Here is a 25935-nt window from a genome sequence, read left to right as displayed (position 1 = left end):
AGATGTATTTGTAATATGAGATTTTGATTTATTTCATATGAGATTTAATATACGGAATTACAATGATTATATTAAAAGATCTTAAAAGAGAGGAATTACGATGGGACGTAACTTCTTCTGCAAGACATCCTTACTTACTAATATTATATAGTATGTTAATGTATGTTTGTCTGTTATTCTTTCACGCCTAAACCACTAAAAAGATATTGATGAAATTAAGTAAAGAGAGATACAAACAACGGAGGAAGGGCAGCAGCATCCTTCATTAAGAGCCCACCACTTACTGCGATCGTGAACCCGCCTGCCAAGCATGGCGATTACAAAAAAACCCCCAAAAATATGATAGACACAATAAGGCCCCGGCCCCTAGTCCCCGGCGGCCCCGCTCGTGGTGGCCACGGTAGCAGCCACATAAGCGACGGGGGCAGGGGGTGCTAAGAATCCTCGGGTGTGGCAGGGCTACCACAAACAAAGACCATTGGCCCTGGCAACATACAATGTTAAGACACTGTGAACCAACGAGAAGTTGGGGGAACTGGAGGAAGTTGTGAGCCGATTACGATAGGATGTCGTGGGGTTATCTGAGGTCTGAAGACAGGGTGAGGACTCGATAATCCTAAATTCCGGACACATGCTCTACTTCCGGGATGGCGACTAACTGTCTCAGGGTGGTGTCGGGTTCCTCGTTCACAAGTCTCTCGTCAACAACGTAACTGAGGTGGGGAACGCGTAGGGTAGCGCACGTAATACTCAGAATTACTGAACAGTATTCGTGGAAGGTCATTCAGGTTTACGCTCTGACTTCGATATACTCAGATGACGAGGTGGAGGCCATGTATGAGGACATCTCAACAGCCATTCACACTCCGAAGACCCACTTCAACGTTGTCATGGTAGACTTCAATGCAAAATTGGGCAAACGTAGCGGCGATGAGTTGAGAGTGGGGAAATTTTGTTATGGAAATCAGAACGCCTGAGGCCAGATGCTGGCTGACTTCATGGAGAAGGAGGCCAGAACAACGCAAATGGACTTGGATCAGCCCCGATGGTACCACCAAAAATGAATCGACTTCATTATGTTGACCAAAAGACATTTATTCAATGATGTCTCTGTGATCAACTCTGTGAAAACTGGGATTGATCACCGCATAGTAAGAGGCACATTGAATATCAATCCAAAACTGGAGCGGTCTCCACTGGTGAAGTCTACGCTCCAGCACGCACCCATCCAGATACAAAACACCGAAAACTTTCAACTCGAATTGCAAAACTTCTTCGAATGCCTCGGTGACGTGGACGAATATAACAACAGGTTCGTGGCAACTGTTCAAACGGCTGGGTCTAAGTTCGTCTAGGCCAGCCTTTCAAAAAGGACCGTGAAATCTCAGACTATACACACAACTTGATGGATGTAAGACGTCAAATGACCCTTCAGTCCCCCGACGATGCTTCCCAGTATAGGCAGCTAAATAGACAGATTTCCAAGTCATTGACTCGCAATATACGCCGCCACAATACAGATTATATGAAGGCGGCCATAGAGCGTAACAAAGGCTCAAAAGTATTCGCACCAGATTTGTCTATCGGGCAGGGTCGTTTCGTCTAACTTTTGAAGGAAGTCGAGAAGTTCTACGGACAGTTATACACGACCGCACGGGCACCTTATACCAATAAGGCTGAAGACCCAAGAGCCAAATTAACCCGACACTATACCGAAGATCTCCAAGACGTTAGCTTTTACTAGCATGAGATTAGCATGGCCCTAAAACAGCTTAAAAACAACAAGGCGCTGGGTGATGATGGAATTACAGCTGAGCTTCTGAGAGCTGGTGGTACCGCTGTACTTAAGACCCTCCAGAAACTATTCAATTCCGTCATCCTCGAGGGCTAAACGCCGCAAGCATGGCACAGAAGTATAGTGGTGCTGTTCTTCAAAAGGGGGGATAAAATGCTTTTGAAGATCTATAGGCCCATATAACTTCTGAGCCATGTATATAAGCTGTTTTCTAAGGTTATCACGAATCGTCTCGTGCGCAGGCTCGACGGCTTCCAGCCTCCCGAACAAGCCGGATTCCGAAAAGGCTTCAGCGCCATAGACCACATACATACGCTGCGGCGGGTTATACAGAAGACAGAGGAGTATAACCAGCCACTATGCTTGGCGTTCGTGGACCATGAGAAAGCCTTTGATTCGATCGAGACCTGGGCGGTGCTTCAGTCTCTCCAGAGGTGCCACATTGATTACCGATATATCGAAGCGTTGAAGTGTTTGTTTAGAAACGCCACCATGTCAATCCGTCTCTTCAGGATTAGATCTGGAAGCCTATCCGACTACAGCAGGGAGTCAGACAAGGCGATGTCATATCGCCCAAGCTGTTCACCGCTGCATTGGAAGATGTCTTTAAGCTTCTGGACTGGAACGGACTGGGCATCAACATCAAAGGCGAATACATCACTCACCTTCCATTCGCAGACGATATCGTAATCATGGCAGAGACCATGGAAGATTTAAGCCTCACTCGATCGCCTTCATACAGCTTCCCAAGGAGTAGGGCTCAAAATGAACATGGACAAGACGAAGATCATGTCAAATGTCCATGTCGCACCTCTCCCATAACAACTGGGAACTGTACTCTCGAAATCGTTGACGAGTATGTCTACCTCGGACAAACAATCCAGATAGGCAGGTCCAATTTCGAGAAGGAGGTCACTCGTCGAATCCAACTCGGATAGGCAGCGTTCGGGAAGCTCCGTAAAATCTTCTCGTCCCAAATACCGTAGTGTCTGAAGACGAAGGTTTTCAAGGTGTGTGTTGCCAGTGATGACTTACACGTTAACTATGGGCCCAATGAGAAAGCTCATGGTCGCTCAGTGGTCAATGGAGAGGGCTATTAACAGAGTTTCCCTGCGAGATCGAATCAGAAATGAGGAGATCCGTAGGAGAACCAAAGTAACCGACATGGTCCAAACGATTGCGAAACTGAAGTGGCAGTGGGCAGGGCACATAGTTCGACGGACAGATGTTGGGGCAGCAAAGTCCTCGAATGGCGACCACGTACCGGAAGACGCAGTGCTGGCAGGCTCCCCACAAGATGGACCGACGATATCCAAGATCGCCAGAATACGTTAGATGAGGGCAGCGCAGGACCGATCGTCGTGGAAATTTTTGGGGGAGGTCTTTGTCCAGCAGTGGATGTTTTCCGGCTGATGATGATGATGAAAATTTTTTAGCAAAGGATGGAAGAACAAAATAAAGTAGTTTATAAAAGTGTATTGAAAAAAGCGAATTTATAGTTAGCCGCAGCAGTATATGTGTATTATTGGTAAAGTATTTCAAAAATAAAAAATGCTGTTCAAAGTAAGCTAGTATGCAATATAAAAAAAACTCGTTACGTTCAAGTTTAATTTTTTTTTTCAGTACTTTATACGTTTTATCAGTACAAAGCTAACATAACTTTTAAAATAAGGTAACTCTCAAGCTCTCAAAAAAGCTCCTTTGCACAGGAAACCGGCTAAATTATGGGTACCACATTTCTGCCGTGAAGCAGAAATGTGTATACATTACTGTGTTTCGGTTTGAAGGGCGCCGCAGTGAGTGAAATTACTGGGCAAATGAGACTTAACATCTCATGTCTCAAGGTGACGAGCGCAATTTTAGTGCCGCTCAGAATTTTTGGGTTTTTCAAGAATCCTGAGCTGCATTGTAATAGGTAGGGCATATCAATTACCATCAGCTGAACGTCCTGTTCGTCTCGTCCCTCATTTTCAGAAAAAAAATCTATAACTGTTCTAATAATCTTATATTAAACATTTAATACATATGGGAGTGTTTAATACCAAAATTCTAGATACTAGATAGATGAGTTTGATTTTTAAAAAGTTATTGATGTCATTTTATATTGATGACATTATGTAACGTACTTTCGATATCAGCTTCAAGTTTTTTTATATTTGCAATAGTTACGGTATAATCGCCTGGTCACTTTTAACGATTACATCCTGTAAAAATATATAAACATACATATATTGTAGGAAATATTGAACTCAACAAGTAATGTTTGATTAATGATGATTCAGACCATCTGACCTTCCGCGAAATGATCACAATACTCTTACGATCAAAACAAACAAAATGGCTGCGAGTTACGGTAGTTGGCAAATTGTAGGATGTTAGGATGATAGCCATACGGGAAATCGGTTCTAACCGGCAGGATGCGGCGCTTATTAACCAACCCTTGGACATAACGTGACGTCATCCAGTCAAAGAGCTACGAAACAATGTTATCGCAATAAAATATTATCGACGATCGGAAAGTTATGGAAGAAGGAATACTTCATTAGAATAACTCGGAAAATTATTTTTATTTGAAGCACTTATAATGATAATATGTATGAGTTAAAATTTAAATAGATTGAGGTTTTTTGATAAGAGTTTGAATGAAAATAGATTCACTGTACTATTTTGAGCAAATATAAAGGCATGTGTTGATAAAGCTTTTCACTTTCTCAAATACATACTAACATACAGGCTAACCTCTTGGCAACTTTGGCTATTTAAATCCGTGTGGTTTCTTCTTACAACAGTATATTAAAAAAAATCTATACTATTAAATGGAGAGTTTTTTCTTTCGGCTATACAACGTAAACTACTGTACCTATTGATATAAAACTTATACCATACGATACAGCATGTTTCGGAGAGGGTTTTAGTATATTTTATGGTGATTACTTTTCCAAAATATATATTTTTTTGACTTAGAAATTCCTATATATTCGCAATACAAATAATTCAGTCAATAAATTTAATTATATATGATAATAATTCATATAATGACCGGACGCGGGGTACTTAATTTATATGGCAAAACAACGTTTGCCGGGTCATATACTAGTGATTTATAAGTTGTCAGGACTAGTATTGATTTCGTCTAGTATACATATTATGTAGACAACAGGCCAGGCTTATTACTTTAGTGAGCGTGACTAGCTACGTCTTACACTAGCGGTTTGTATGTCACTTTGTGTTAGTGTGCGTGCATTGCTCAAAATAGAGGTGAACTGTCATTCTCAATTTTATTAGAAGTTTTCAAAGCTGTCACAGTCTATCTAGACGTATAAATGATCTAAGGTTTAAATTTTCAATGGCCAAAGAAATTAAGAAAACTTTAAAAATGGATTTTCATGCTTTTCTTCCCGGCATAATGAAATAGTTGTCTACCGTCATAATTGTACGAAATAAATGTCGCAGTTTCGACCCAGTTATCACTACACTAAAGCCCTTTCCAAGAATCAATTTGTTTGAAATCGGTTTAGTTTCTATTTTTTTACGCTTTATATTAGCTTCACCTGTTTGTTTGTATGTTTGTAACCGACTTCTTTGGGCGCGATTTTGACCCACTTTAAACGGCTAGATTTCGTTCAAACTTTGTAGATTTATCGAGGACCGATGACATTACACTAATTTGACTAAAAAATGAAAAATAAATTATAGTTAAAAAAAACTAAAAAGCACGCTTTAAGTATATGAAATTGAACTAAAAATAGAAAATAAATTTAAATTGAAAATAGTGTAAATAAAATATATTTTATTTAAAAAAAAAAGGGTGGGGTGTAGAAGAATTATTATTTTAATAATATCTTAAAAAGCACCCTACGCTTTTTTTACAATAAAATATATTTTTTTTTACACTATTTTCAATTTAAATTTATTTTCTATTTTTTAGTTGAATTTTATATAAAGCGTGCTTTTTAGTTTTTTTTTTAACTATTATTTATTAAAACATATCGTTAGCGTATCTTGTATCAGTGCCATATTCAAATAGAGATTGATGAGTCGCCAAGTTTCCGTTACTCACACAAACCTTGCGCTGCGCTCCCCTCTGTTTCTTCTGCGATATATTACATAGGGTATACTGTACTTCTTGATTTAATCAACCAGCCAATGAAATAATAGTCACGAACTAACTTTTGCATCTTAAATAGTAAGTATCTGGATTACCGTGCCTTGCTCGGATTTTTAAGTAGGTTCAAAGTTTGAACAAAAAAAACCTAATAAGACAACTGGATTCGCACCGGGGTCTGCTGCTTTCCGGATCACCCAATGTCCCATCTGAGCTATTTTAGCAGTTCCTCATTAAAACACGGATAAAACTACATTTTTTTTTAAATTGATAGCTAGCTAGATCGATTTTTTGTCCCCGAAACTAACTGTATACTAAATTTCATTAAAATTGTTGGAGCTGCTTCTGATATTCATATTATATCTAATATATAAAATTCTCGTGTCATGGTGTTAAACTTTGAACTCCTCCGAAACGGCTTGACCGATTCTCATGAAATTTTGAGTGCCTATTGGGTAGGTCTGAGAATCGGACAACATCTATTTTTCATCCCCCTAAATGTTGTGGACCATACACAACATTTATTTTTTTTAATTTTTTGATTTTTTTTTAAATTTGTTTGTTTATGAGGCAGCATTAAAAATACATATAACTTCAAATTTTCACCCATCTACGATTAACAGTTACTTTTGTATCGCGATTTTAATATCGGCAATACAACGTTTGCTGCGTCAGCTAGTTGTATATATATTTATATACAAGAATTGCTCGTTTAAAGATATAAGATAAATTAAAAAAATACAAAGACTTTAGCGATATAAAGGCAGAAATTACAAATTTCTCAGGGTCACCTTCTGCTCAGCTTGATGATGCAGTGAATGTATTGATATACGATCCAGGCTTCTATTGTTCCTGTTAACATAATTCAAATCCTTCCATGATAACATCACAGTATATATATATGACCAGTACAGAGTACAGAACATATATTTTACTAGTAGGAGGCTCCTTTGTTCCTTTCCAGGATGCCGGCTAGATTATGGGTACTACAATAGGGCCTATTTCTGTCGTGAAGCAGTAATGTGTAAACATTATTTTGTATCGGTCTGAAGGGCGCTGTAGCTAGTGAAATTATTGGGCAATTGAGACTTAACATCTTGTCTCAAACTAACGAGCGCATTTGTAGATTTTTCAGAATTTTTGGGTTTTTCAAGAATCCCGAGTGACACCATATTGTAATGGGAAGGCGTATCGGTTCCCATCAACTGAACATCCTGCTCGTCTAGTCCCTTATTTTCCAAAAATATAGACATAAGCTATAGCAGTAAGGACGCACATACAAACGTTAGATATAACGCACGCACACATAAGCAGGTGTCATGTCTCAACGCGACAGACAAAGGGTTCGCGCGACTAACAACACTGCAATGTTCGCTTATTGGCCTTGTTAAGACCTGCGTCTGTGTGCGTGCGTCCTTACGTGCGTAGTTTCTTTACTGCTGTAGCGTATTATATATACTGTGGTAATATTATGTTGTAAGGCATTCGTTTTTGAAGAAGTTCAGTCTTGTTTACACTGTTGTTAACTGTTGTTAACTTTACCTACCCATTGCGCAGGATTCTAAGCATTTATTAGCTTATAACCACCGATTAAACGTGGCTTTACCATCATTATAATATTGAAATAAAATAAGAGTCTATGATGTGGAAAAGACCAACATCACCACACCACATCAACCACTAAGAAATTGAAGGAGAAAAAATATTGCGTAACGAAATATAGAGAAACGGCGAAACAAACAAGGCGAAAGAATTGTTATTTTCAAACACTGACAATTATGTGACAGTTAGGAGCTATATGATAATTCATTTGATTGTAAAAGTTCAAACTTCTAGATGCTATTCTCGACTTCATGCGAATTTACCAGTGTAACTATATATGCTGCTGTTCCAATGCTGTCACAAGCATAACAATATTTTTTTATATAAGAGCAGGCAAACGGGCAATGGGTTCACGTGATGGGTACTCATACCAGGGGTGAAGAAGTCTTCAAGGTCCCTAATTCGTATTAGATCGCAAAAACTACTGCCGGAAATTGCAAGGAGTTTCTCGCAAAACGCGCAGTTGTAGAATGCCAAAGGTCGACATGATGAGGGTGGAGTCGCATTTTGATGAGAATATCCATAACTCCTTAGCAGACCAAAGATGGACTTTAAAAGCCACAAGATGGAGATATACCCAATAGATACACCCGAAACGAGGTACAGTGATGACCTTCTTATAGTGGCAGGTAAAAACTGGCTGGAGAAAACAATAAATAGGCAGTTTTGGTCTTCCAAAACTGGAAATGAAGAGGCATATACCCGGATTGGATATATTATAAATCTTGATAATTTTTTAAGTTGATTATGAAAGTCTGCTGCTGGTGTCAGCCCGAACAACCCCTTTGAGGACTACTCGTGATGTATGCGGCCGAATATGCAGAGAAAACCCACATCTCTACGAAACGCCAAAGAATCAAGCCGGAGATGATTAAATCTCTTCGTTGTTTGCGTTCGAATGGAAGAAGCTAGTAATGAGCGCCCGCCCAGAGGTGAGAACATACTCCATATGAGGCCGAATTTGCGTCTTACTTGTTATAGGTACAGGCGCTGCCTTGTAGTGCTGTCTCGCCTTACTGAGTACACTAAGCTTTTTAGAAGCTAGTTTATCCATTTCTTCCAAATGATCAGGACGTCTTGATCGTCGATCATTCGAACTCCTATGGAGTTTTGTATTTAAAATTATTTGTAATATTATTAGTTGTAATGCAATGTATTATTGATCTATAAGTGGCAAAAAAATTCTAGCCAGTTAATATTCTCTTTAATAGTCATTGTTACCGAAGTAGAGGTTAATTGTAAAATGTATAACTTAAGGCGACACTAAATGCCAGCGACCTTGAGCGATATGAGTTCACGGCTGCCGGCCCTCCATCTATGTAACAAAGCCAATATTTTCAATATTCTTGGGTGGGAAACAGTTTATATGCTTACAATCCTCGTTATTCACTACTACACAAAAAAGTACAAGCTATAAGAACAACTTTTCTGAGAGAAGTACCAAAAAAATGCGTCACGTCATGCCAAAAAACTTGTTTAACTTCAAAGAAAAGTGATAGTTCAAAAAGGCTCGACAGCGTTAACTAAAACCAACAGCAAGCATTAGCAACCTACAAATAAGACTTAAGGATATGTGTAACAGGATTAAGTAGTGTTCATAGCTCGAAATGCTATACTTTCACCACAAAACTTGTCTAAAACACCATGTTTGCGTGTTTTTTGCTTACTCTTCGCCTTAAAGGTTCATACTCGTAGGTGTCATGTTTTGACCTAAATGGGTTTTGATTGATTGATTGTGCTGTAATGCTACAATGTGACTGATGGTCCATGGAGCCTCACTCAAACACGAACACAATATCATTGTTTGCACATAACCATTTGTATAAACTGCGGATATGTTGACCTATATTTACTAGCATTGCGCCGCGGCTTTTTCCACGCATACATAATATAACAACTATGGGGTTGATTCGATAGGCACATACGTATGTTTCAAAGATATACCGCGAACAAAGTAGCACTTCACCAGTGGGAGGCTCCTTTGCACGGGTTGCTGGCTAGATTATGGGTACCACCGGGTGTTTCGGCCTGAAGGGCGCCGTAGCTAGTGAAATTCCTGGGCAAATGAGACTTAACTTACATCTTACGTCTCATGGTGACGAGCGCAATTGTATTGGCACTGCATTGTAAGCGGCAGGGCGTATAAATTACCATCAGCTGAACGTCCTGCTCGTCCCGTCCCTTATTTTCATTAAAAAACTGATTTCAGTTTAGCGCGATTTACGTGTAGAAATGCCGATAAGTAAACAAATTTTCCATCGATCTTTTTTGTTTGTAGCTCCGCTTTGGCTGGGTTGCACCAACTAACTTTGGCAATAACAAACATGTTAAGGTACCGGTTAAGCAAAAAATGAGTTGCACCATTTGACACTTTTTAGATGACATCTTTAATTGTTTACCGTAACCGTCCAATCTTCGCCGGTTAGAAGCTATTATTGTTAATGTTAAATAGCTAAACAGCGACCTGTCAAAAGTTTGCAATTAATTTTCGATATTGACTTGATATTTCTTTTTTTAACTGTAACTTTAACTATGTTAAGGAATACGATGGTGGAACTATGTCTATGTTAAAGTCAGCGTCACTGTTACCATTAAATTTGACATAAACCTTAACTATAATAACTAATATGATGAAACCCAGCTCTAATCTATACAACATACGTAAACTTTTGTGAATTTTTAATACCTTTTTATCGCAAAGTCACTAACCTGCTAAATTTAAACCCACCTGACCCACAACAGACACTGTTGACATTTAAAAATAAATTTGACATTTGACGTTGCAGCAAGGTTCTTTGGTTATGCTCTGTTTTTATCCTGGAAGCAACTGGAACTGGTCCGTTTGATTGTTATCGTATTTTATACGCAGACTTCTTAACCATCTAATAAATTTCTTTGTTTTGGTTACATTTTATTTAGCACCTTATCTCAATCGGCATAACGGACTGCATGTAATTCTGGAATGTGCAGTAGCCAACCATCGTGCAAACCAGTGGGAGCCAGATTATGGGTACCACAACAGCGCCCATTTCTGCCGTGAAGCAGTAATCTGTAAACATTACTGTGTTTCGGTATGAAGTGCGCCGTAGCTAGTGATATTACTAGGCAAATGAGACTTAACATCTTATGTCTCAAGGTGACGAGCGCAATTGTAGTGCCGCTCAGAATTTTCGGGTTTTTCAAGAATCCTGAGCGGCACTGAATTGTCATGGGTAGGGAGTATCAATTACCATTAGCTGAACGTCCTGATCGTCTCGTACCTTATTTTCATAAAAAAAAACCTTAGTGAATACGAGGTCGCTCCGAGAGGTCTGCGAACACTCCAGGAGTGTTCTGAACTTATGGAACGAGCCGGGCTGGTTGGAACGACTGGCTCGACACACTTGCGTGTAAATTTGATCCAAATGAGTGGTTTAATTGCGGGAACAGAAGGCCTTTTGCCATGCTATACATTTTATTATTTACCAATGGCGAATTTATAATGTGCTATATATATACATATAAGGATATATCATTCACAGTCTAAGACTGAGTCTCAGACAATGGAAGCACGCTTTTTTCCTTAGTCGTGTGTCAACTGTACAAATAAAAAACATACATACATAAATACAAATCAAACCTGACCTGAATAGATGTTTTACATTGCTGCTTATTTACCTAGAATTCAAATTCAAATATTTTTATTCGAAATAGGAAATCACTTATTGAAAGTCAAAAAATTACCACCCATTCCAAAATGAATGCCTCAGACCTGAGAAGAATGGGCGCAACAAACTCAGCGGGCTTTTTTTTCATCGAATAAATATGTTTACAAAGTAATATTGTACAATTAAACTTATTATTTAATAGCCTAAGGGCGGTCACTCCATTCCCAATCTGTGGTATCATTAAGAAAGTCATTTATGTTATAGTAACCTTTACCACACAAACGTTTTTTAACAATTCTTTTGAATAACGTAATACTTTTCTTTTGAACATTTTCTGGGATCTTGTTGTAAAAGCATATACATCGCCCCACAAAAGACTTACTAACTCGACTTAGCAGAGTAGTAGGCAATATTTTAAGCAACTGGAGCAAATGAGGCAATGTATAGATGTAGAAGATTTATATAAATTAATAGCTGACTCAGCAGACGTATTGCCATATACACAAATTAAAAAAAAAATTGTCAAATCAAATCTACCACATATGTCGTGCTACAATTATTGTATCCAATTGCCATCTTGCAACCCTATAGCGGATTTGCGGATGGAACAGAATAATATAAAAATCGTGATACAAAAATTGTAGTCGATCGTAGAAGGGCGAAAATTAGAATTTAGAAAATTAAAAAATATATATTTAGGGGTGGGTCACCGTGTGCTCATTTAGGTTTATTATTTATTCATTTAGGGGTATGAAAAATAGATGTAGGCCGATTCTCAGCCCTACCCGATATTCGCACAAAATTTCATACAAATCGGTTCAGCCACTTCGGACGAGTTTGGTTTTTTTACAAGAATTTTAAATATTAGATTGAATTTGTTCCAATGTTTTCGGCTTTGTTTTCCAAAATTTCTGGTATCGTAGTGTTACATCGCATATGATTTTGTAAGGCACCTTAAAAATATATTTTTTGGGGTGTTTTGTATGTTGATTATAGTCTCCAGTCAAGGCCAAATTATATTAGGTCAAAATTATAGAAGTGTCCCATAAAATTTAGACCTACGGAATTTGTATAAATGCATGTCAAGTGGAAAAATGTGTTTGTTTTTGTAATAAAGATCCCCGACGGTGTAAATCGTAGTTTTGCTCATGAGCTTCGATCAATAATCAGCTTGTACATTTCGTAATTAAGAATGTTTAAGCATTAGATAATTTAGACGTCTAGATAGAGCCTTTTGCTGTTAGGCATCACATGACAACATGCCATGTTTAACTTTTTAACTACGTATTATATTAGATCGTTAGTAATCTTCTTTCCAGTCGGTCCAAGGTTCGAGTTTCGTTACGAGACGCCCCGCTCCGGTGTGCTACATTTTAAGTCCGACATATGCGCTCCGTTTAAGAGACTTCAATATGAAAATGTATTTTCCTCCTCTCGAAAAATAGTGGGCATGACAGGTACATCTTACGTTCGCGATATGACAGTTAGTTTATTTTAGTGTGCGTGTGTTTGCTGAAAATAGAGGCTAACAGTTCGCCACTATTTCGTTCGACGCGCTTACAGCTGTTACACAGGTTGAAGTTGGTGCCTAAAATTTTCTGACGTTTGCGACATTCGTATTTTTTTTTTGGTTCAAGGGTTCAAGCCCATACAGCCGTATTCTTTATTTAATAATTAATTGACAAAGCCATCTTTGCAAGATTTTTACAAAATTGTTCTTTCTACAAACGTAAAATAGCACGAGGAATAAATCATTAAAATAATATATAAAATTTTGTATGCTGTCCGTACAAAACATGTTGTAAAACACATAAATTACTACCCGGGGCGAATAAATAACAAAAAGTGGGGCAAAACAAGAATAAAATAATAAATTATTCATTATTCTTATTTTCGAGACGAAACAGGAATAAAATCTGGGTCGAAACAGGAATTTTTTGTGTGGGGCGAAACTTCGCGGGGCGAAACAGGAACAAACCCATTTGAATGATTTTTGCTTCGTTAGGTTAAAGAAGTATGACTTCTTGCGTGCATGTATAAGTACACACACACACTTTTTACTATTAGCACGACAATGTCTACGTTGTGTCCGATACACTGCACTTATTAGATCATAAAACTCACGACCTCGGACACCCCTGTCTGGGAGTTATAAAGTTAAACGCGATAATATGGTCGAAATTACCGTGTCAAGTTGACAATTGTCAACTTGGTGTCAAGTGATATAAGTAGGATTATGTTTTGGAAATAAACCGCAATTGTTATTGAAATGGTGCACCTCGATCATTGTTTACCATGACACAGAACAGATACAGGAAACTTGTTTTGTTATTCGAGCATTGAGTTCGAGAAACTGCTTCTAACTGCCACTGTAGTGGGAGGCTCCTTTGCACAGGATGCCGGCTAGATTATGGATACCACAACCGCGCCTTTTTCTGCCGGGAAGCAGTAATGTGTAAGCATTACTGTGCTTCGGTTGAAAGGCGCCCGTAGCAAGGGAAATTACTGGGCAAATGAGACTCAACATCTTACTCGTATGTCTCAACCTGACGAGCTTAGTATATTATATAAATTGGTAAAGTTCTAGGTTAAGATTAGGCGATAATAATACGTTATTTTGTAAAAAACAACATGAATCATGCAAAAATGCTAACAACATATCAAAATTCACTTAGAAAGTGACATTTTGTTGGTAGCTCCTTACATAACTGGTGACCCGCAATGATGAAAAAGCCAGTTGTATATGCCTCAAATAATTTCCCAACTACATTATGACATCAATAAGATATATGTGGGTGCAGCTGAGAGCAATTAGGCTTTATATTATTGCTACGAGGGGTGCAGGAATTACAAAAAAATATATATAACACAAACAATAAATTTAATAAAGTGTAGTTTTATCCTTAGATGTTACAATGTCTAAAAGTTTAATATGATGCCGGAAGAGGTGCGTGGCTTATCAAAAGACAATGCAAGAGCATGTAACGAAGAAATGCATTTACTGTACTCATTGTCCCTCCAAAATAAGGCGATAGGCAGATGCATCATGCAAAAATATAAAAGAGTTATTTGCTGAGATCATAATACTATTGATATTAACCAAAGTTGTTTCAGGCTGACTTTTATCTAACTTTTATGTCCCTCATAACACATTATGTAAGATATATAATATTTTTTTGAAGTGTAAACTTCTTAAGCCGTGTTAGCCATTTTTTGGTAGAGGAAAATGTTATGGATTCGCGTCAACGACATGCTCTAACTGATACTCGCGATAAATGAATAATTAAAAAATAAAAATTAATATATTAAATAAATATAAAAATACTAGTGGACCCAACAGACGTTGTCCTGTACACACGTCTTAAATTTGAAAAATCGGTCCAGCCGTTTAGGAGGTAGTTGAATTGTGAATCTAAACGATCCTTGAATCCCCTTGAACTCACACAAAAAATTTCATCAAAATCGGTCCAGCCGTCTAGTAGGAGTTCAGTGACATACACGAAATATATATATAAAGATTAAATCTCGTGAGTTCGCGTCACCGAAATGCTTACAGCTGACGTATTGTTTAAATGGCGTTATTGTTAGATTACTATCTTCTTGAAAATAAGTTTTTAAAAACAATTGATATTTATAATTTAACTAGCTGACCCGACCGACGTTGTTCTGTATATAATAAATAAAATAATGTTTTTATATGAATTTGTCAATACTCGTAATATATCATAACATCAACAATTACTTCGTAAAACATGCACCCTGCTGTCGTAATGAAATTGTTTCACAGCAGAACTGTCAAACCGTGCGTCAATAAATTCTCTCATAGAAATTATGTACTATGGACACATCAAAGGAAAAACAAATTTGTTGTTTTTATTTAATTTAGCAGCATTTTCCTATTCACCTTTTAAACCTTCCTTCCACAAATAATTCAAGACCAAAATTAGCCAAATCAGTCCAGCCGTTCTCGAGTTTTAGCGAAACTAACGAACAGCAATTCATTTTTATATATATAGATTATTTTTAAGCACTATGAAATTTCAAATTTAATTATTTATGTCAATATTAGGCATAATTATCTTTTACGCACATCAAAATATGATTATGTTTCTAGTAGAATCTTGATTCGTTATCCGTCATCAAATGTTTTTTGTCACTGTACATAACTGTGCATAAAATGGACAAATACTTTTGATCACTCATAATAGGAATCTTCTAAATAATTAACGGATATAAATCTCGGCCAATAACTGGGAAATTGATTGGAGGTTTGCTCTCGTTGTACCATTATGCAATTTTTTCCCGCGCGTAAAACTTTGCCTACATAGCCATGTAGACTGACTATAACTGACTATAAAGATATGTAATAATAATTCATTGTTTATATCTGTTTCTGCGAAGGCTTCCTTAAATTGTATAATATTATATTCAATAGGCTAAGAAATTTCTATACTTTTTATCAAGTGGGAATTACTTATAAGTTCTTCTCAAAACAACATGTCAAAATATCTTTACGAACTTATGTACCAAGTGTTGTTGCAATATGTTATGTTATTGTGCCTCACTTCGGTAAAAAAAAATATTTCTATTTCTAGTTAATCTACCATTGTTCATAACTTTGTGAGTTTTATAAAAAACGAAGTAAAATAAAGCATATGCTTAAAAAATCGATAATGAACAGTTTTGCTGGTATAAGTCCCGTATAAACATTTACATGTATGTACTGTCTTATTAATAAACGCAGTGTAAAGTAATTCCAAGGTTAAAATTATCCCTTTATCTCCCTGTCATATAATTGATGAACCCGAAATAAGGAGACGCATAGGAATGGCCAGGACAGCAATGACCGAACTGAATAAGGTGTGGAAAGACCGAATTATAACAAATCTAACAAAAATGCACCGTGTTCGCACACTTGTCTTTCCCATCGCTCTCTATGGTGTGGAAACGTGGAAAATAGAGGCCGCCCTTAGGCAGAAAATTGACGCCTTCGAAATGTGGTGCTGGCGCTGGATGCCTTGGACAGCATACCGCTCAAATCTTTCTGTACTGAAGGAGCTGAAAATAGAGAAAACTAAGCGCTTGTCCACAATCTTCCTGCAAAGAATAGTGTGATACTTTGGTCACATTGCTCGCAGAAATACCAATAATTTGGAGCGTCTTATGGTGACAGGGATGGTAGAAGGAATGAGAACGAGAGGCCGGAGTCCCATACGATGGTCTGACCAAATTTCCTAAGAGCTGGAGGTGCAAATGAATGTTGCAATACATCAGGCGATGGCGATAATGCCGACAACTAGTGGACAAGATCAGAAGGAGTCACGATCCTCAGCAGTGAGGGAAACGACTGAGAAAAGTCATGTTATTAGTGAAAAACTTGAGATAAAGGCAAAAAGTTTTAAACATGGAGTAGCTTTACACTACGTTCACTTATAGAACAGTTATTATGAGATAAAAACAGACAATTCGATTACATTTATATGACAAACAAAATGACAAAAAATTTTATGATACAAACGGAAATGGCCTTATCGTTATTCTTGAGGCTGGCATTTAGGCAGATAATACAACATTTTAGGTGTAAAATAAATTAAACTGGTAATGTTCTGTTAAATATTTAAATCGCTAACAAGGACATTATATAAATAGGAACCGTTCGTACCTAATAGTTCCCGCATATCAATACTGCACAAGTATTTCCTTATAATATAAGGCTTTTTCGCAGCTTCACTTGGATAGATTTTTTTTATGCGCGGAAACCTATCTTTTTTTCTAAAGTAAAAGTAGTCGAATTTCTTTGAAACTACCATCAGATTAATTTTTGTTGTATTGCTTCAAATAAATCGTAATAAAAATAATTTGTAAGACAATGAAGCTGTAAATGTTGAATTTGAAAACAAAATATATGAGCGATGCGCGACTTAAGCCCGCGACCTCTCGCGTTGCCTGCGAACACTCTTCCAACTGAGCCACCCGTTCGAATGACGTAAAGTTCATAAGTATTTATATGTCTTTGTTCAACTCTCAGGTTGTGGCTTCATCTACAGGACAGTTCATCTACTTTACAGTTTCCTGCATACATAACCTGCTCAACCCCAATATTTGCATAATAGGAAATTGACTTGAGCTGTCGCTCTTTTAAATCTAAACAATTTGTTATATATTTTAATTTAATAAAAAAAATAATGACGACGCGCTTTTGGCGGGTAGCGATGTGATTGGTTAATTTTGATCTCGCCTTGGACGCCACGCCCATATCCCCGCAAAAACTGGTTGAAGTGGAATTCATAGTAACAGTTTATATTGTCGGTCTAATCCCTTCATATGTCTTTGGGTTGGGGTATTTCCGATACCACAGCCGACAGATGATATCATTATGCTTCCTATGCGAGGCTAAAAGTGTTTTTGCGAACCACGGGAAATGCCAGACATCAACAGTTGGTTGGTGGCAACAGGCTGATGTAATTTCGCATTTTGACGTGATGTTCGGAGGTGAAATTCGGATGGGGGTATTAATCTTAACAGCTCTTCTGAACTTTCTCCGTGATATATGTGGTTTAAGAGGCAGCGAAAAATTTCTTGCCTCGCACAGCCTCTTTGTAGAATCAATTACCGGCTGCTGTTTTCTCTAACCGATACGACCTAGGAACCTTCGAGGTTACAGCATATTTTTAAGCCTCGTGTGGCGGTTGTCTATGGGCGGTTGCCTCACTACTTCCTACACGTGAGCCTCTGGCCAGTTTGCCTCCTTTTATATTAAAAAAAAAGTTGACACCACGTACTTAAGGTCAAAGAATCAAGCCGATCAGGGAAGACTTGATTGTCTATGATTCAAGCCAATCTTTGTTGTTTGTGCTCAAATGGAAGGAGCTGATAATGAGGAAACCTGAGAGCAGTAATCACTGGTTTAAGTTCACCAAGCTTTTAAGGTGCCAATTTGGAAACAAAACGTCACGTCGCTCGATATGTCGCCGCCAAGTATACCAATGATTCTATGGAGGATGGTGCTCTCACATCGAAGGGATGTTATTTTGATATTCAAAAAGGGCACTTAAATTTTATTTATATATAAAGTTTCAATTATCTTAATTATAATTTATTAATAAATAATGTTTATGTAGTATTATTACTTCGAGAATGGCCAGTATTAATTCAATAATGATGTAATGTAAAGCAAATATTTCATAACGAAAAGTTGAAGTCCTTGCAAACCGTATAACAAAGCCGGAATTAAGAGTTAACAAAGTGTTTTGAACGAGTACAAGACTCACTCGATAATATTGATATTAAGATAATCTTTTGAACTGAAAATTACCCTACGATTCTACAAATGTTCTGTCATTACATAGCATAGAAGATACAGATACATATTTACGTAAAATCGTGATATTACATAGTTTACACCACCACAGAACAGATGTCTTTTACCTGTTCTCTGGTTTACACATACTTTCTTGGTAGCTACCAAAGTTTCTATGGATTCACCATGGTACATATAAATCCGAACATTGTCCGAGACTTGTGGAACCTATTTGCAATGTACATGAGCTTACCTACTACCTACACCACAATACAAGTAATAGAACAGTAGCATAACACAGCGGTGTCCTGAGTGCTAGGGTTGATACATGCAAAAAGATTGACTGCGCGGCTAATTTAACTCAGACAGCGACCAGCGTACGGTGTGGCAATAGTTTAGTTTCCCCAAGATTAGTTAGCGGCCGTGAATATCGTGTGTATGTGTGCGTGCGTCGATTCGGGTGCTCTTGTATGAAGTTCAAGTACTGTTATGTTACTGTATTGTGCCTACACTACTTGTATTGTTTTTCCTGCCTCGCTAAGTATGTTAAGTACATAAGTAAACGTTCAACATAGGTTATCTGGCTACACACGGAATACACACACAAAATTTTGTCTTTCATCTGTCCTAAATCATACGTATGCATGTACTTTTAAATTACTATATAAACAAGAGTGAATGCAAATTTATATCTGCGGAACGTGTGAAAAAGCTCATGGTCGCTCAGAGGGCAAAGGAGAAAGAAGGCTATACCTACTCGAAGTTTCCCTGCTTGAACAAACTATCCCGGAGGATTGTCAAACTGAAAAAAAGGGAAAAAACGGAAGTGGCAGTGGGCATATCACAGCTCGAAAGACGGATAGTGGTTGGGGCACTAAAGTACCCAAATGGCGACCACATACCGGAAGACGTTGTGTTGGAACTTGGAAGGCCCCCACAAGATGTACCGGTTTGGTCAAAATCTCAGGAATAGGTTGGACAAGGCAGGGCAGTACCTATCGCCCTGGAGATCTTTGGGAGAGGTCTTTGTTCAGGACCTCTTTCGCCTGAAGTGATGAATGCAGATTTAACCTTAACGCCTTAACGTAAAGTTCAATTTACAAGCCTATCTAATCAACAACGAATAAAATGTACATTCAAATTGCGTCGTATAAAACACGTCAAAATATTCATAATAACAATTAATATAGCAAGAAAAAAAAATTATTATTTGCCTAAAATAAGAAACTCCGACCTTTTTGTGTCCTTGAAGATTTTCAGTACATTGGAAGCTAGCATGTATACTGACTGTGATTTGACTCATAGACTTATAGACAAACAACAGTGTGTTAAAAATGCTCATCTCTAGCAGAGACATATCATTAGTGTTGCTAAAATAGGTATATATTAACGAAGTCGTTTTAAATATAAGGCCCGCTCCACACACGCAAGATCCTGCCTATAATATCAGCGACATTCTCGGCGCGGGCATCTTTGGGTACACACTCGCTAGATTCTCAATACAGTTCTCACGCTCAATGACGGTTCACATAGAGGTAATTGCTGCGACAAGCTTATTATTATTGTTATTTTATACATCATTGGGTAACCAGTATCTGGTAGATACTGGTTACCTTGGGAGGTACCTTTGCACAGGATGCCAGCTAGATGCATTACTGTGTTTCGGTCTAAAGGGCAAATGAGACTTAACATCTTATGTCTCGAGGTGACGAACGCAGTTGTAGTGTCTCTCAGAATTTTCAGGTTTTTCAAGAATCCTAAGCGGCAATGCATTGTTAAGAATTAATAATATAATTTGGAACTATTTGTAACTTGTAACTACTAACTAATATTAATTATTGTAATGTTATTATTATTATTCTCTTTAATACAATTTCATCTTATTTTCTACATTTATATATATAACATATTTATAAAAACAATATTACAAATATAAATATAAGAAATAGAGTCCCGCCGGCGTTGGTTCACGACAATTCCGCCGGTGGTTAGGGCGACAGACTGAGGAACTTCCGCACGATGCGTTCCCAAAACAGCTGCTTTCTGTAACTGACCCTTTATCCAGTTATTAAGTGAGAGCCTCTTGAGATGATGATCGAGGCTCTTTGCTATAAGACCGTTAACGAAAACGACTATTGGGACAATTATTGTTGAATCAACATCCCACATGTCAGTAACCTCGTGTGCTAAGTCTAGGTACTTCGATAATTTGTCGTCTTCAGCTTTCACAAGGTTATCATCACACGGGATGGTGATATCAACAATAAATGCCCAACAAATTACAATAATTATTATTATTATTATTGTAATGAGTAGGGCGTATCAATAGCTATCGTATCGTAGCGTATCATCAGCTGAACGACCGTTCTTATTGTCATAAAAAAAACCATGAAGGTGCTATTACGTTTCCACGCATCGTGAATTTTAAGTTTATTTTTATAATATTTTAAATTTATATTCCACCTAAATCGCTTCTGCTTGAAAATATTTTATGAATGTTAATTTTAGCTCGGTCGTCCAAATCCGGCTTGAAGCTTGTACACACCTTGCGAGTGTGTACCCAAAGAAGCTCTCGCCAAAAATGTCGCTGGAAATCTTGCGTGAATGTGGACAGAGCTTTAAAATCGACGAGTTGCTCGCTACAGACAATGAAACATGCGAATTCTTGTCTTTCTCGTGTTCTTAGGTCTTGGTGTTCTCACACCAAAATAAAACCGACAAAAATCGGAGAGCAACGCGAGAATCTGCGAATATTATGTGGATCGATTCCACATTCGCGTTTCTCATGTTCTTCTCACGTTCCCGCGAGATTCTCACGTGAATGTGGAGCGGGCTTTACAATCTTGAAGTCATATGCAGCTGATCGGATTAATTACTTAATTGTTAACAATGGACCATGCTTAAATGAATGCATTATAACGCTTATTAACAGTGGATCACAGTATGCCTAGTGATTTGGAAAATTATACGCTGAAGACATGCCTAAGGTACCTATGTCATAACTGTCAATTATTAACATGACTCTTAATATTGATTAATCGCTCGCCCTGGCTTTGTTTAGACAGAAATTGATAGTATTAGAACTCAAAATTTCTTGAAACCAACATACTTTGTGTGTGGATTTCTAATTTTAGCCCATCTTACACAATAATAATAAAAAATTGTAGCGGTGAATGAATTTTTTACATTTCATTCAAGAGTTTATTATAATACTAGATGATACCCGTGACTTCGTTTGCGTACAAACATGACTGATCATCATATAACACTTTTATAAAAAATACACAGTCTTTTTTCGAAAACGTAACAATTAAAATGTGAAATAGTACTTCGATACTTGCGGAGTAACAAATGACGAAAGAACAGAACGTACCTATGTCATTTCGTGAACGACGATTTATAAGACATTTGCGTAAAAAATACAATAAGGAAAGCATTCTCCGGCAGCAAATTGACTTTATTTTTGCTCTTCCAATCCATAAATTGGATGTATTTTATTCATCAGCGTTCCTATTCAGTGCGGATTTCAAGGATCAAAATAGCGCGAAAATATATTCTTATTAATGGTCGGCAACACTCCTGTGATTCTTCTGGTGCAGCAGGACTATGTGTGCGGCGGTGATCACTTAACATCAGATGACCATACGCTGATTTGTCATCTTAAATAAAAAAAAAATTTATAATGTATCTCGCGGTGTTAATTCAATATTATACTCATCACACTCACTTTTAGGTTTATTTTTATCAAATTTCTTTCAAAAGTATAGACGTGGGGGAAATAATCTATTTTTAGAGGATATGGCAGAGCAACGGTTTCTATTCAGCCAATTCGATGAAAATAATTTACCTAAATTCAAAATAATTTTATATTTAAATACAATATAAGTTATTATAAGTTTCTTAATTTTAATTCAAGTATTTATAGTATTTACGCTGTTATACTCATTTTAAACAAAATAATTGCATAGAAGAATTTTGATTAAAAACCTCCTTAATGCATTTGGAGGTTATATGCATAAACAAAAAGCACTTTTGCGTAAAAAATAACTTTCCGCTCGTTAAGTTTACTTTTTGGGTAGATATATAAAGAATATGTATATTATATTCATTTCATTTAATCATTATGCATTTTCTCCAAATGTGGACAAAATTTTAAATAATCCCGTGACTAATTACGATTAAAATGTCAATGTATAATAATAACTAACCGCTTATGAAATGTCTAAATAATTATATATTCATGTGATTTGTGACGTCAATGTTACATACTCATACTGCGCGGTATGTGGGTATTTTAAAACAATTGAATTAACCATAAACAACATTTAAATAACCATAAGCCTTTGTAACGAAAATGATGTAGATACTTATTTAGTTCCGTCGTATATTTTAGTTTGGGTTAGAAGTTTTAACATCACCAAAATGCCAAAATATATTGATTTAAACAAAACAATTCTCTTAACTATATTTACGTTACTATTACATTTAATTAAAATAATCATTTCTGCCGCATTTATCACGGGGAGTGTTCCGAAGAGCTGTTCAACCTGGTTCCTGCCGCCGAATTCCATCTTCGCACGACACGCCACAAATTAGGATATCATCCCCACCATCTGGATGTGTGGCGGTCCTCCACAGTGCGGTTTTCAAGGAGCTTTCTTCCTCGTACTACAAAACTGTGGAATGAGCCTCCTTGTGCGGTGTTTCCGGGACGATACGACATGGGTACCTTCAAAAATAGCGCGTACACCTTCCTTTAAGGCCGGCAACGCTGTTGTGATTCCTCTGGTGTTGCAAGAGAATGTGGGCGGCGGTGATCACTTAACACCAGGTGACCCGTACGCTCGTTTGTCCTCCTATTCCATAAAAAAAACATTACGGGGAAGTGTACCACGAATACTGGCAGCATATCCTCGTTGGATAGCTATGATGATCCGCTGACCGAAATAGCTGCCAGTGCTTGGGTTTCCAGTAAGGGCTACTGGAAACTCAGGCGCGTAGATAGTACTTTGTACATTCTCCGCGCCTCTGGGCCTCAAGGGCCAAGTGTCTCGACACCAAACGGCACAAAGATGAGGCCACAGTAGACATATTTCTACTGTGCTGAGACCGACATATTTGCGACGCTTGCTATCTTCGGCAGTCGAAGCAGCAGCCCCAGCACCAACTGACGTAACTTGGACATGATAAGGAGCCAGGGTGTCGACGAAAGTCACGTCCCACATCAGCGACCTTCCCCGTGCCAAGCCACCAGGGTCATTACCAAAATAGATCAAGTTACTTTAGCATATCCCTTTCTTTCAGGTCATGTAAGATTTTATTAGTAGAACATACCCAAACACTTACTTTTCTGAATTCTACATGATGACTATTTAAAAATTTTTACCTAGATCAGATACAGAAAATGTGATCTATAAATTTTTGATGTTTTCTCGTTAGATCATTAATGTCTAGATATAGCCTCTAGCTGCTAGACAACCGTGAAAAGCTATGTCTTACACTCGCGTTTTTGTATGTCACTTTGTGATAGTGTGCGTACATTGCTCAAAATAGAGGTTAACTATAAACCTAAATTTTTTCGAAGTTTTAACTGCTGTCACAGTCGATCTAGACGTATAAATGATCTAAAGTTTTCTCATAAACCATAAATATGAGTGAGAAAATGGACTTTAAACAACTTGGACTTTAAAAATATAAAACTTGCTTTGGTATTTGCTATTCATAGAATCCCTCAGAAATTCCATCTTTTTAATCGATCGCACAGGTATGTGCGTCAACTCAAAGAAATTTATTTATTTAAATTTCAAAGCGTTACAAATTCAGTAAAACAATGCCAGCTTTGTGGTTAAAATTTGTTTGAGTTGCAAGATGGCAATCGAATACGATAATAATTGTAGGTACGATATTTTTGGAAGATCTGAGACTCGGTTGCATCTATTTTTATACCCCATTAATTTTAATTTTTGATTATTTTTATTACTTTGTATGGCAATACAACGTTTACTGGGTCAGCTAGTAAAGAGATAATAATTTATCGGTTTGTATCTATTAAAATTAAATACAGAGAGTTTTTAGTAAAAAGTGTAGGACTGTGGTTTTTGCTCATAAAATTCACACAAACATTCCTCCATTTTGTGGTTTGTAAATGACATTTCGCAAGAGTAGCGGGGAACAAGTTGCCCAATCGGGTTAAAGCGTCTTAAAATGTTATTGTAACGATACTCAATATATTATTTTTGGCTACAGGTTCTAATGGCCCCTATCCGAATCCCGATTATCCAGAGAAGAAAAACCAAAGATGGAAGAGCAACTTGTCTAAACGCGCAAGGTCATGTTGCTCCAAGAAGACGATACTCCGACGGCTGCCCATCCTGAGTTGGCTGCCAAACTACAGCTTCAGAAGCGGCTTAGCCGATGCCATTGCAGGTAACGTATATATTTATTAAAATTCCTGTTGGCACTTTGTGGTCTTTTAAATAAAGCATATTGTGTATATATGAGGGGTTACACGGTCGGCTTCGTGGTTGTCCATTGTTGTAGGCCTTTAACACTACAGCAAGTAAAATACAGTCATAGAAACACACAGTATCATTATAAGCAATAAACGTTATAATTTTAATGGTACGTACACTTCACAAAGCCTTATGCTTATGTAATAAGAACATGGTGTTCACGGCTTGCGCGTGCGACACAACCGCCTCGCTCGATAGTTCTTCCCTGACTGGCTGCTCGGCGCTCGCCCAGCGCCCGCTCTCGCCCGCACTTGCACCGCATGACGATCACACCCGAGCCAAGATCAATACCCTGATACATTTTCGTACTCGCTTTTTGGCTCGACGTTCTTGACTATGACATGTGTATAGATTATGGTTCATTGATATCACTGAACAGGTAAAATATTAACATAATTAAAACAAAAAAACTTAACAGAATTCCGACTGGGCACAGTAGCCTAAACAAACACATAAGTCAGGTTGGAATCAACGACGAGATAATTTATAGACTTTGCCTTGATGCCGATGAAACGTTTGCGGCCAACTAATAAACGTAACACCACCCTTGAAACAGGAAGTTTTCATACAAATCAGACACAGACGTACATACAAATACATTTTATATTTGTTTCCAATAAAATGGATTGCAATGCAATTAAATAATTACTTAAGAAGCCACTCTTAAGTGGGGGGACTTGTTTCCCAAAGTAGTTTAACATTCTAAGAAATAATTATTGCTGAACTATTTTAACTGTACTTCCTACTTATTGGGAGAAATAAACATATTATGTAAGTGTATTTTTACTACCAAGATGTTTTTAACGTTTGCAAGAAGAACCAGTGCAGTGATGTTTGTTAAGAAGAACCTGCAGTTCGTACCTATATGCTACCAGGGTTTGACGACGAGCTTATGGTATGAGTGGCGTAAAGAAAAGTTCAATCTTAGATGCAGTTCTTATATTTATGTACATTGACAAACTTTTACACTGGGT

The 25935-nt window shown here is 37.5% G+C and overlaps 1 protein-coding gene across 1 annotated transcript in view; it reads left to right on the top strand.

Moving 5' to 3' along the window:
• The window catches only part of LOC126978778 (sodium-independent sulfate anion transporter-like), a 59693-nt gene that overhangs the window by 16151 nt on the left and 17607 nt on the right, over window positions 1-25935 (top strand). The window contains exon 2 of the mRNA XM_050827837.1: window positions 24696-24875. Within this exon, the coding sequence (XP_050683794.1) occupies window positions 24696-24875 (180 nt within the window). The remainder of the gene's footprint in view (window positions 1-24695; window positions 24876-25935) is intronic.

Source organism: Leptidea sinapis, chromosome Z, assembly GCF_905404315.1.
Source record: "Leptidea sinapis chromosome Z, ilLepSina1.1, whole genome shotgun sequence".
In the NCBI taxonomy this organism is placed as follows: Eukaryota; Metazoa; Arthropoda; class Insecta; order Lepidoptera; family Pieridae; genus Leptidea; species Leptidea sinapis.
Note: the sequence above shows the minus strand (reverse complement) of the source record. Positions and strands in the feature narration are given on the sequence as shown.